Raw genomic sequence first — 13,150 nt, forward strand, 5'->3', positions numbered from 1 at the left:
AATAAAAATATCAACCACCACATTCTTGCTGCATTTTCATATTACATTTCCTTCAATTGAGAAAAGGCTTTCAGATATACGTTTTTTGTCCGACTTTGGGTTCTGTTCCACAGCCAACAGGATACAATTCTGAATCACTGCCAGAGGTGCAGCAAGATTGGTCACAATTCACTCTACAGTTTTATCTGCCCCTCTCTACTTTGGTTTTGGTCAGCATGTCTGACTGCAAGAGGAATCACCTTCCAGCAAGATAGTTTCAAGAACTATTAATAATCAGCAGCATTACAAACCAGCATGCTATTGCTAGTGGTTTAGGAAAGATACTCATTTTAAAAGGCCATCCTTGACTTGTTCAATCCTTCAGTAGGTGGGATTGGTTTGCCAATGAACCTTGTAGTTCAGCAAGGTTGGAGTCCAAAGGTTAATATGTGCAGCTTGCTTATCTCAGCCAGGACAGCAACAGGAGCAATAGAACTGACCTCAATACTCCCAAGTTTTAGAGAAGCAAAAGGGGAGGCAAAAAAAAACCCACTGCGCCAACTTGACGGATATCTAGTGACCATGGAAGTAGGAAATGAAGGCTCGTGTGGGGAGGACCAAGCTCAGTTACAGGGACTGTGCAGTTGAACAGCTTCTTGATACGAGCTATGGCTCAGACATTAATATTGGGTGATTAACCAGTGTTCTGCCAGTCACCCATAGAACCACACCTCTTTTGGAGAATTAAGATAAAAAGTGGGATTTCTGAAAAGGAGAAATTATTTTAGTAAATAATTATTACTGATTTACATCGAGAACATAAAAGTAGTACTTACTTTTTGCACAGAATTTATTTTCTTTTCTCGTTTTCCCAGTTTTCTTTAAACAGGGATCACAAACAAAACTGAAAGCAAAAGAAAACAAATACCCATTTTTTAAATTAGAAACGGACAGTCCAGTTAGATGTACACCAAGTTTCATTCTTTGACTACGTGTTAATTGTAGAGTATAGTTGAATGCCATTAAATCCCATAAAGCGACATTCCACTGAAAACATGCACAATATTGGTGAATCTTGAACAGCTTCCTCTGAAATTAAATTGCTTTTCATAACCTGTTAGGAACTAAGTCCAGTGATGCTTACATTTTAACAAGAGTCCATAAAGGTGCTTACAACAGGCGAGGCAACTAACTGGCATCATTTGCAGCAATCTCTGTAGCTCTGGACCTTTTTTGTTAAAAAAAGGTGGGCCTGGAAATTGGGCTGAAACCTGTGTTACAAGTCTTTGCAACCATAAAATAATATAATGAATTGTGTGCCAAATGGTTTTATGCAAGAGCCAACACTAGGACAGGTCTCAAAACTTTGTCAGTTGGTCTATTGTACGTCATCACTGAAAACATTGAAATCTGTCAAAGGCAGCTTGCTTGAGATATCTTGAGCATTGCAACAAGGCAAGGAACAGCCTCAGAGGTTGTATTACGGATTGCAGAGCACCATATGGATTTGAAATCTCGGTCTGGTTCTGGTTCTATGAACCAAATCCTCTATAATGGACATCAACATTTCTTTCAGCATCACAAAGTGCATGTGTAATGTTTTAGCCTAGGAGCTGCAATATGTTTGGCAAATAACTCCAAAACATCCTTACAAAATGTATTCTGAAACATGAGACAATCAAATTTCAGGAATACTGCAATTTATCCTAGGAACCCCCACCAAAACTTAATTTCTTTCTCCTTCATCTCTTTAATCCCATAGTTCCTCCCAGTTGCATATAATTTCTTCAGTGACTTTTGGCACTTCAATTGACACAGTTTCAGGCTATTGTACTATGGAAGGCACCATATCTCAGGCTGAACTCATCTTCATCAGAGAACTGCATGCACAGACTTCCAGCATGAGAGTCAATAGTAATCAGTAGGAACCCCTTTGGAGTTTCCCCTCCCTAACCTGGACTGCTGACCTAGTTGAGGTCAGGGAGGTCAACAAAGATTAGGGACTAAACCAGAGAATTCCTTAGGTTATGCAAATCACAGGTTATATGCAGTAACTCACCAACTGATAGAAGAGCCCATCACCTACAATTTCATTAGCAATGGTCTTTTTACTTGCAGAATAACTTAACTCTTAACCTCTTATGGTGCATGTTCATATTAAACTTATTACTTCGTTGTGCAATGAGACTCACCCTGAGGGCCAAATAAGTTCGTGGTGAAGGACACAGATTTGATGCATTTTCCGACCACATTCAGTACATTCAACAAATCTACAAAAAGAAGAAATAAGAGTTATTAATAAGAGCGCATATTTCTGCCATGCTGAGTAACGCAACAGTATTACAATTATGCAGCTCTTCCCTGAGGCTTTTTCCTGCTTGGTCGATGCTTTAACTACAAAGCTGAAAAAAAAATCTTCTTATTAAGAGCTCCCATCACAGTGAGGAATTTTCAGGCCAATCCACATCTAACAAACCTGCTCTGAAAACAATGCTCACATTTTGACAGCTGTGACAAGTTGCACCACAGCAGCTGAGGCAATCCACAACATTCTAAAACAGACAACAACATTTTAAATAAAAGAATTCACAACATTCTAAAAAAAAAATTAATTCGACCTTCTCACAATGTTAACGGATCCTTTAAAAAATTCCAGGATCTCGGTCCTCATCTTTGCTAAAAAAAAAAAATCAGTTCTTCCTTGGGCCGTACCCTGTGTACAAAGTTTTGCTGAAATCCGTCTGTTATTGAGATATATTGTTTACAGACAGACTAACAGAGGAAAACATTACCCCCCACCCACCTTCAATGGTAGAGGTAATGATGTCAATAATAAGACAACATGAAGAGTTCTGCAATCCTTTGCCTCACCTTAAAGAAAAGGAATTCAAAAGTTTCCAATTCACACACCTTTAGGATAATATTCTTGCCACTGGGATCAAAATTGGTCAACTTGGTTCCAGCTAAACAAATTAGTGTATCCCATGCCTATCTGTTTGACATTTGTTTTTATTATAGAAGAAGTGCAAGCAGAGCTGTAAAAGTTTTTAAAAGGCAGAATTCCTTTTAACATTTTCTACTACCAGGAACTCACTTTGTCACACACACAGTTACCAGAGATTGTTTAGTGACTAAAAACAATTCAAGACCAATTATATATAATAGCTAATAAAAAGCCAATCACAGAGTGTGCAACCTGAGATCTTAATAAGGAATTATTTTATTATTAATAACTCTAATATACAATTTAGTTCGGTTTTTGTCTGTCACCTGGAGTTAGGTAGTGACAGCTCCCTGCAAGATATCTTTTTTTAAAGACTGCAAAAGTGTTACTCCAAATTTGATGGAATTATTGAGCGCAAATGGTCAGTCACTTTGGTTACTCCTAGCCAAACATTTGCAGAAATGCAGGAGTATAACAATTGGTCACTTTGGCCACCCTTAGCAACAAGACTTGACTATTGTGCCCTTCAGCAGCACCCAACATTCAGCAAACAGCAACCTGTTATTAAAGAGGCAGTTCGGAATGCATTTACTGTTGCCAACTTACTCAAAGTTCCCTATTTTAGCTGTACATTGGGGAGGGCTGACCTTCACTAAGAGTGGCTCAACAGGTGCATTGGCAAGAAACTTAGAATCAAAGTTGTATGCCTGCCTTGATCAAAATAGAGGGAAGATAATAAACAGAAAAATAAATCATTACTAAGAGAATGGGAGCGTCATGACTACAAAGATTAGAGGCTCAAGAATATGGTCCAGCACCAGCTTCAAGGTAATAAGGAACAGGCATATGTCTTTGCCAAGATCACGTTCAACCCCATCCCGAGGACAAACAACATAAGAAACACTTACATTTCAGGGTCCAGTGTATCATTCTTCTTCTTTGAGAACTGTTCCTTAGAAATAGTCCTAAAAGAAATGAGAGCCTATAGTTATAGTAGGAAGCAAAACATAGCAATCAGGTGTAGAAACATTTTATGCGATCGCATGTTAAACATTAAAAGGTCAGGTTGTCAAGTAATTTACAAAAACATGCCTAGTTGTGTGACACAGTAGAACCCACAATGAGAGACAGTCACCCAGCTATGTAAACTGAACAATTTCTTCTACTGTCAAATTCATGTAACACATGAATTTGATTTGTATAGGGCTGAACATTTAAATTGATGTTTTCTGCAAATTCTGGAACACCCTCACCCCACCCCCAAGATAAACATATAATATTAAACTCAAATTCTGTTTCTTGTTTTATAGAATTCAATTTTTCTTGGTATTGTGGTGATGCTTTCTGCAATTCCATCTAAACCAATGGTCTAGGCTTCAGGGAACTGTTAAATATATAATTTATTTTACTGGCAAATGAAAGCCTACACAATGTACACTCTTTACAGATTAAAAATTAAATTTCTAAATCCCCAGAATAAAGTCCAAGAGCACACTCACGTTTGAGGCTGTGAAGGGTCATCACCCAGAGAGACAGTTTCTCCCTGGATCTCGTTGAAACATTTCTCACAGAAGTGATACCTGTTTAAAAAGTGGATGGACATATTTGGGTAAAATTTTTACTTCTACAGCCAAGTGACTAGAAGTCAAAAACCAGCCAGGGCAAGAGGATCATGGTAAAAAGGTTTTTTTTTGTTGAAAGTGTGAATTTTTTTTCTTAAAAGCACTACGATAACTCAATGAATGGGAGCTTGAGAAGACAGTAGAAAGCACAGTTTAGCTTTCAAATTTTATTGAATGAGTTTTAAAAATTAGCAAATGACTAAATGAGACAGCCATATAATTATAGGCAGATTATCCAATACAGAAAATGTCCATTATATAGTATAAAACAACCTAATTACCAATTAAAAGACATAACTGATGTATGTTTGGTTAAGAAGACATTTTGACCCATTTGATTTTATCAGTCCAGAACATTAACCTTTAAACATTCAATTAAACAATTAGACAGGGCCACTGTTTAATGTTTCATCAAAAGGAGAGCATCTCTTGATATTGCAGCACTAAACCAATAATACGCTTGTGTCAGCCTAGATTGTCTGCTCAAATCAATTGGGGGTTTGGATACACAGTCTTTTATGGAAAGCTTACTTTGTTATCTGGTTTTCTTTGGATAGGTGGAGCATGAATAAACCTGGGTGCCAAATATGCATTCACGCAGTCCACACATAATAAATACAGTTAAACGCCAATTCTACTTGATAAACAAACAACACAAAGCTGCTCCATTAATTCATATGGGCCTATTTTGAAAATCCCTCAATTGGCTAACCGATATGCATCAGATTACCTGAGCCTCCTTTCAATGAAGATAGGCAGAGAGAACAAGATTCATCATTGCCTCCAACAGCCTTCAGTCAACTGAGGAAAAGAACACTTAAGGACCAGGATCTCAAACCCTGGTTTAATAGGCAGCAGTGATCCTTGCGCTCCTATATTCTTCAAAGACATGGACAACCTACAGCAGGCACCTCATAGCACTGAAGTACCACGAACAGTGCATTTGCAAAATGCTCCAAATCCGGTGGCAAGAAATGTGGTTCAACAGCAGTATCTTCTCCCAACCCAAACTGGCCAGCATCGAGATGCTAATCACTCAAAACCAGCTCCGCTAGGCAGGACACATTGTTCATATGCCTAACATCAGGCTCCCAAAGCAACTGTTCTACTCGGAACTTGATTGTGGGGATACCCCCAGGGAGGACAGCAGAACCACTTTAGCAATGCTTTCAAAGCATCCATGAAGAGGTCATGGGAGTTCCTAGCTTGTGACCGACCAAATGGAGAAGGCTCGTTCAAGAAGGCATCTTCGGGGACATGCAGAGGTGAAGTCAATGCACCGGAGGGAGCACACAAACCCCCAAATTAACCCAACCACCCAACCTTTTAAACACCACCTGCCCCACATGTGGCAAGGTCTGCAAAACGCGCACTGGACTTATCAGCCATTTCAGGACCCATCAAAGCAGATGGGAAGTAAGATATCCTCGATTCCCAGGGACTGCCCAAAGAGAAGGTACTATCTGAGATGACCTGTCTTGTCTAGGGATTTAATTTTTACTGCTACAATACTGAATTACTTCATCTTTGAGTAACTTTCCCAACAACATTTAGATGAAGTAGCTAAAACTTTTGCTGACATCACAATAGTTCATAAAATACTCAAAAGGAAACAAGCTCATGAAGTTCATTTCCTCACACTCAAGACAAACAGAACTTATATAAGGTCACTATAGAATCTGTAGCAACTTGTTATAACTCTAATTATGCGTTTCCCCACAAGAGATGACATTCTTTCTGTATCCACTCTTTCAAAACCTTTCTTAATACAGGTACATAAACATTATCCAGAAAACAGAATATGCTTGCAACGATTTGAGATGTAGTGTAAGCTCCAATAACCAGACAAGCTCTTCATAAACATATTAAACTAGGCTGTTAACAAGATTTGGTATAACTATGCACATCAAATTCAAGTTACTTATTTAAACTACTGAGGTACTGTTCCAGGAATTGATCTCAAAGCCACCATCTTACCTGTTTTGATAACTGTAATAGGTAGCATCCCGAGGGATTGTACATAACTGCTTTCCATAGCAACAGAGGGTCTGCGGAGAAAATTCCAGCTACAAAGAACGAAAGAAAAACATTATAACTGATGCAACACTTTGAAACAGCTAAGAAAAAGGCTGTTCCTTTTTGCTGTTCAAATACCACTGAACTTTAAAACCCATAATTTTCTTTTCAGCAGTGTACTTTTAAAAACATAGATTGTCAGCAGGTGCCATATACAAAGACAGCTCCATACTACAGATTATGGCAGCAACAGCAGGATTTATATAGAGCCTTTAACACAGAAAAGCAGAGGTATTGTAAATACAAGGTCAAAAGACTAAGCAGTTAGGGGTTTGAGGATGTAGTCAGTAGCTACTTGGGAAAGGATTTATTTCTAAGAGTGACTGTAGAAGGAAATAGGGTTGAAATAGATTTGGGAGATATAGGTTGAGAGGTATACAAGTGGTCAGAGTCTCTGGGGAGTAGGGAGAGCACAGGGGCGGAAAGGTGAGGGGGTGTTTGGGGGAAAAATGACCATATGGTTTTGATTGTTTATGCAAAGAACTTGAAGACACTAGAATGCAAGTACTTTGTTCCTTTGACATCCTCAGGTGTCTGTTTAATTCCTCAGGGTAGTGTCCTAGGCCCAACCATCTTCAGCTGTTTCATCAATGACCCTCCCACCATCATAAGTTCAGAAGCTCGCTGATCATTGCACAATGTTCAGCACCACTTGCAACTCCTCAGGTACCGAATCAGTCTATGTCCATATACAACAAAAGCGGGGGCTTGGCCTAAATAGCCAAGTGGTTATGGTACTGGGCTTGTAACCCCAAGATCAAGAGTTCAAAGAGAAACAATGTAACTTCATCTGAATAGGAACAGATGGAAACGTGTTTGTACTCGAAAGAGTTACAACAAAAGCGGGACAATATTCAGGCTTGGGCTGAAGAGTGGAAAGTAACACTTGCACCACACAAATGTTAGGCAATGGCCATCACCAAGAAGAGAAAATATCTAATCATCTTCCTATGACATTCAGTGTCATTACCATCACTGAATCCCCCATCATCAACATCCTAGGGGTTATCATTGACCTGAAACTGAACTGGACCAGCCATATAAATACTGAAGCTACAAGAGCAGGTCAGAGGCTGGGAATTCTGTGGAGAGTGACTCACCTCCCCAAAGCCTGTACAGCATCTACAAGGCACAAGTCAGGAGTTTGATGGAATACACTCCACGTGCCTGGATGAGTGTAGCTCCAACAACACTCAAGAAGCTCGACAGCATCCAGGACAAGGCAGCCCACTTGATTGGCATCCTGTCCACCACTGATGCATAGTGGCACAATGTTTACCATCTACACGATGCACTGCAACAACTCATCAAGGCTCCTTCGACAGCACCTTCCAAACCCACGACCTCTACCACTCAGAAGTACAGGGGCAGCAGATACATGGGAGCACCACCACCTGCAAGTTCCCCTCCAAGCCACAACTATCCTGACATGAAACCATATCGCTGCTCCTTCACTGTTGCTGGGTCAAAATCCTGGAACTCCTTTCCTAACAGCACTGTTCCGACAACACATGGGCTGCAGCGGTGCAGAACAGTGGTTCACCAGCATCTTCTCAAGGGCAATAAATGCTGGCCTAGCCAGTGGCGCCCAAATCCCATGAATAATAAAAAAAAATTATTTGTCAAAGTACTACATTCAAACATTTGATAATTTATCAGTCAATGTCAACCAACTAAAAATTACCTGTCCACTTCCGCTAAAGCAAGTAGGTTGCCTGCTGAGAGCAATGGTCAATGAACTGTTTATGCTGCATTTAACATTATTTTTCAGGATGTGGAGGACAACAAATTGAAGAGAACAATAATTATATGATTGAGTTGGGAGGAAAACAGAAGTTGGCAACGGCATACCATAATTTAAAAATACTGGTATATTATTTGCACTTTAATGTTTTTACTTTGGTGGGGAAATACCAAATGATCCTTGGCTGTGGACTTCATTAATGGGACGTGGTGCCTCTGGGAAGGTCAGCAATTATTGCCCATCCCCAAATTCTAAGAAAATGGTGGTGTGCTGCTAGTTTAAACCACTGCAGTCTGTGTTGTGAAAGTATTCTCACAGTGTTGTTAGGTATGGAGTACTAGGATTTTGACCCAGCGATGACGAATGAATGGCAATATTTTTCCAAGTCAGAAATGTGTGTAACTTGGAGGGAAGTGGTAATGTTCTGATATGCCTTCTAGGTGGTGAGATCACAGGTTTGGGAGGTGCACCCCAGAGAAGATTGGCGGCGGATTGCTGTAGCCCATCTTGGAGATGGTAAAGGGAATGAGTATTCAAGGTGTTGGTTGGGGTGCCAATCAAGCAGGCTGCTTTGTCCTGGATGGTGTCGAGCTTCCTGAGTGTTGTTGGAACTGCACTTATCCAGGAAAGTAAAAAGTATTCCATCACACTCCTGGGTTGTACCTTGTAGACTGTGGACACGCTTGGGGCATCAAGAGGCAAGTTATTCTTGGCAGAATTCCCAGCCTCCCACCTGCGCTTGCAGCCACAGTATTAACGTGACTGGTGCCATTACATATACTAAGGCACATCTGGATCGTGTAAGGTTATCTGAGGAATGCTTCTGCTCTGTTGATGGGACTGTGATTTGAATAGTACAAGATTCACTTTGTTGTGAAGTTTCTCAAAAGTATTTTTGGGAAAATTAACAAGCGCAATTATAGAAACCTTTAGAAGTTCTTCTGTTTTGTGGCTTAAGAGATTTTTAAGAATTAGTGGGTTAGTGTGTCTTGTGTAATGAAATGCATTCCAATGACTGATCTAGACTTATGTATGTTTTTTGATGATCAATCGGAATGCGTGATATCTATTAATGGAATACTACAAAAAATGGGAGAAAATTTAATTTAGGATGGTAGTGGGGCTTAGAGGGTTAAAGTACACAAACTAAGTTAGCTGATCTCATCCAGAAGGAAGAGAGAGATTCTACAATTGATCTCTGTGCCCAAAATTAGAGGGGGAAAAATTGACCATGGAAAAATCTGCTGATTTGTATTCAGCAACCTCACTGGAAGTGTAATTGTGTAACTGTTAGGTGTGTATAGGGTCTCACTCAGCTCTAATACTGCCACTTTCCCCCACCCCCGCAGCTGAATACCCTACTGACATTTTGTCTGGTTCTGAAACACATAATGGCTACTGAGGCTAGTGCCCTTAAAACTCTCTTGGACGGGAGGGAAAGCAAACAAGATAAATAGAAAACAAGGAAACTGCTTAAAAGGAAAACTGTCAGTCACCTTTCTACCACAGCAATAGCCCAGATTTTGCATGACAGGGTCAATCTCCAGCTCAAAGACCTCTGCCAGCTTCGTACAGTACTTATACACTCGTGATGTCTTGCGGTTGTACAGCCAGGCATTGTTGAACATCAACCAAATATCATCAACATACTGCCATGGCTCTTGGTACTGGCCAGTATCCAGCTTGCGCTTGATTGTAGACAAGTCCATTGGTGTCTTTACAATGTCAAAGTAGTCCTTCAAGGGAGAAGAAAATAAAGCTTCAGTTTTCTAGCAAGTCATTCAAATTGTTATGACAGGTGATCATTATAGTTAAAAATGCTTTCTAAAAGCTGCATAATAGGTCATAGCAATCCACCCCAGCAGAAACATCTGAAAGGGATTAGTCTACATCCAAAAAGGGGGAAAATGTAAATACTGGATATCTGAAATAGAAACAGAAATGAAAGGAAATGCACAGGTCAGTCTGTATCTGCAAAGAGAAAGGCCAGTTGTGACATCCTTGTTCCATGTCCTTTAACATAACTAAAGGCTGAAAAGTAACTAGGCATCTTAAGTGTTCTCTTTACAGTTGCTGATTAACCTGCTGTGCATTAGTGTTTTCAGCTTTTATGTTATCCTATACAGGTTAACAGCAAAGTTTGATAATGTGCATTGAGGAACTCAATTTACTGAAATGTAAACCTTTGTGCACACTTTTAAAATAATTACTATTAGTAAGTCCACAGGTTTGCAATTTCAATGAAAATGGAGAATATTACAAAACGTTACACTTAAAAATCCCAGAATTTCAGGCATTAAAAACGGAATTGGACTTATTCAATCATAATAAACCAAATCTATATGACAGGATGGTCCAACAGCTTTACATATCCCAGGAGGACAGATAAAATAGTGAAACAGTAAACAGCATGTTTATAAAACAGTAATCTGACTTTAAATGCCCAATATTAAGTAACAAAGGGACTGAGAACTTCTTATAACTGAATTTGTTTTTCCTTTTGTCAATACAATAAAAGAGGGTATAAAATTTCTTAATAGGAAAATCACCATGATTTTTCATATATACTTTCACAAAACGTTTAGTACATGCCAGACCTTATTGCAGCTGATTTAACTAAGCTGGGAGGTGTAATGAATTATTATAACAAAATAGGTTGAAAAGTAGTATGCATAATACTCAAAAAAATCCACACACCGTACTTACAGGAATACCCAGCTGCTGAGGATCCACAGGTTGCCGGAAAGGAAGTGACTCAGGGTCCTGACGGTAAAGTGCTTCCAGTGTCGGCATTAGTGCCTGCCGCAATTCTTCTGGCTTGAAAACTAAGCAAACAGAACAAAGAAAAAAAATCCTTACACCAAAGATAACGTAGAGAGGCCTATGCCTTAAAATTCAATGTTCAAGCACAAATAAATTTGTGGGAATGTTAGTATTTTGATACCTCCATTGGTTTCTCCCCCACATGTAAGCAACTGGTACAACCTTCAAAATTAATTTTTCCATAATATGATCTTATCAACATTAAAATTCAACCGTAAGCCCACTTAAGAAATTCCTTCTACAGTGGTTGAGGAAAGCTGTTGCGTGTTAGGAACACAAGTGTAGGTCATTTAACCCCTTGAGCCTGCCCCACCATTCAACTAGATCATGGCTGATCTTCTACCTCAACACAATCTTCCCACACCATCCCCGTATCCCTTGATGGCACTGGTATCTAGAAATCTATCAAGCTCTGCTTTGAACATACTCAATGACTGAGCATCCACAGCACTCTGGGGTAGAGAATTCCAAAGATTCACTACCCTCTGAATGAAGAAGTTCCTTCTCATCTCAATCCTAAATGGTCTGCCCCTTATTCTGAGACTGTGCCCTCTAGTTCTAGACCCACCCCCTCACCCCCACAAACCAGGGCAAATCCACCCTCTCAAACCCTGTAAGAATTTTGTACATTTCAATGAGATCACGTCTTATTCTTCTAAACTCTAGAGCATACAGGCCCAGTCTCCTCGATGTCTCCTCATAGGCCAGTCCTACCATCCAGGATTTGTCTCGTGAACCTTCCACTATGGCTTGTATATAGACCCTTGGGTAAGGGATCCAAAACTGCACACAATAACCCAGGTTTGATCTCACTTCTATACAACTGCAGCGAGACTTGCTTACTTCCGTACTCAAATCGCCTTGCAATACAAGCTAACATACCATTAGCCTCCCTAATTGCTTGTTGCACCTGCAGAATAGCTTTCAGTGACTTATGAACAAGAACTCTCAGGTCCCTTTGGACATCAACACTTCCCAATCTCTCCCCATTTAAGAAATACTTTACATTTCTGTTTTTCCTACCACAATGGATACCTTGACATTTTCCACATTATATTCCATCTCCAATGTTCTTGCCCACTCACTTAGCCTGTCTAAATTCCCTTGAAGCCTCTTTGCATTTTCATTTTACATTCCCACCTAGTTTTATGTCATCAGCAAACTTGGAAATATATTTGGTCTCCACATCCATATCATTGATATAGATTGTGAATAGCTGGGGCCCAAGCACTGACCCTTGTGTACCCCACCAGTCACAGCCCAACAACCCGAGAATGATCCATTTATCCTACTTCTGTCCGTTAACCAATCCTCAATTCTTGCTAGTATATTACTCCCATCGCAGGTGCTCTAATTTTGCTCATTAATCTCGCGTGGCACCTTATCGAAAGCCATCTGAAAATCCAAATAAACAACATCCACTCGTTCTCCCCTATCTATCCCTAATAGTAACATCCTCCAAAAAGCTCCAACAGGTTTGTCAAACATGATTTCCCTTTCATAAATCCATGTTGATTCTGCCCAATCTTACCATTATTTTCTAAATGCCCAGTTAACACATCCTTCATAATAGATTCTAGCATTTTCCCCATTACTGATGTCAGACTAACAGGTCTATATATAAGACCCCTGTTTTCTCTCTCCCTCCTTTCTTAAATAGTGGGGTTACATTTGTTACCTTTCAATATGCAGGCACTATTCCAGAGTCTATAGGTTTTTGAAAGATCATTACCAATGCATCCATTATCTTTACAGCCACCTCTTTCAACGTTCTGGATGTACATCATCAGGTCCAGGGAATTTATTAACTTTCAATCCCAATATTTTTTCCAGCATTCCTATTTTTACTAATACTAATTTCTTTCAGGTTCTCAATCTCACTAGTCCCTTGGCTCCCCAATGTTTCAGGGAGATTTTTTCATTCCTTCCTTCCTGAAGACAAACACAAAGTATTTATTTCTC

General features: G+C 39.7%; 1 protein-coding gene across 3 annotated transcripts in view; it reads right to left on the bottom strand.

Moving 5' to 3' along the window:
- Positions 1-13,150, bottom strand: part of LOC121271551 (histone acetyltransferase p300-like) — a 114,842-nt gene that overhangs the window by 25,411 nt on the left and 76,281 nt on the right. For 2 of the 3 annotated variants that reach the window (XM_041177549.1, XM_041177551.1), the window contains 7 exons: positions 11,063-11,190; positions 9,862-10,101; positions 6,523-6,611; positions 4,423-4,503; positions 3,832-3,888; positions 2,172-2,249; positions 816-883 (listed from right to left, as the gene is read on the bottom strand). In XM_041177549.1, the coding sequence (XP_041033483.1) occupies positions 816-883; positions 2,172-2,249; positions 3,832-3,888; positions 4,423-4,503; positions 6,523-6,611; positions 9,862-10,101; positions 11,063-11,190 (741 nt within the window). The remainder of the gene's footprint in view (positions 1-815; positions 884-2,171; positions 2,250-3,831; positions 3,889-4,422; positions 4,504-6,522; positions 6,612-9,861; positions 10,102-11,062; positions 11,191-13,150) is intronic. The other variant, XM_041177550.1, reaches the window with a different exon arrangement.

This window comes from Carcharodon carcharias, chromosome 31, assembly GCF_017639515.1.
Source record: "Carcharodon carcharias isolate sCarCar2 chromosome 31, sCarCar2.pri, whole genome shotgun sequence".
In the NCBI taxonomy this organism is placed as follows: Eukaryota; Metazoa; Chordata; class Chondrichthyes; order Lamniformes; family Lamnidae; genus Carcharodon; species Carcharodon carcharias.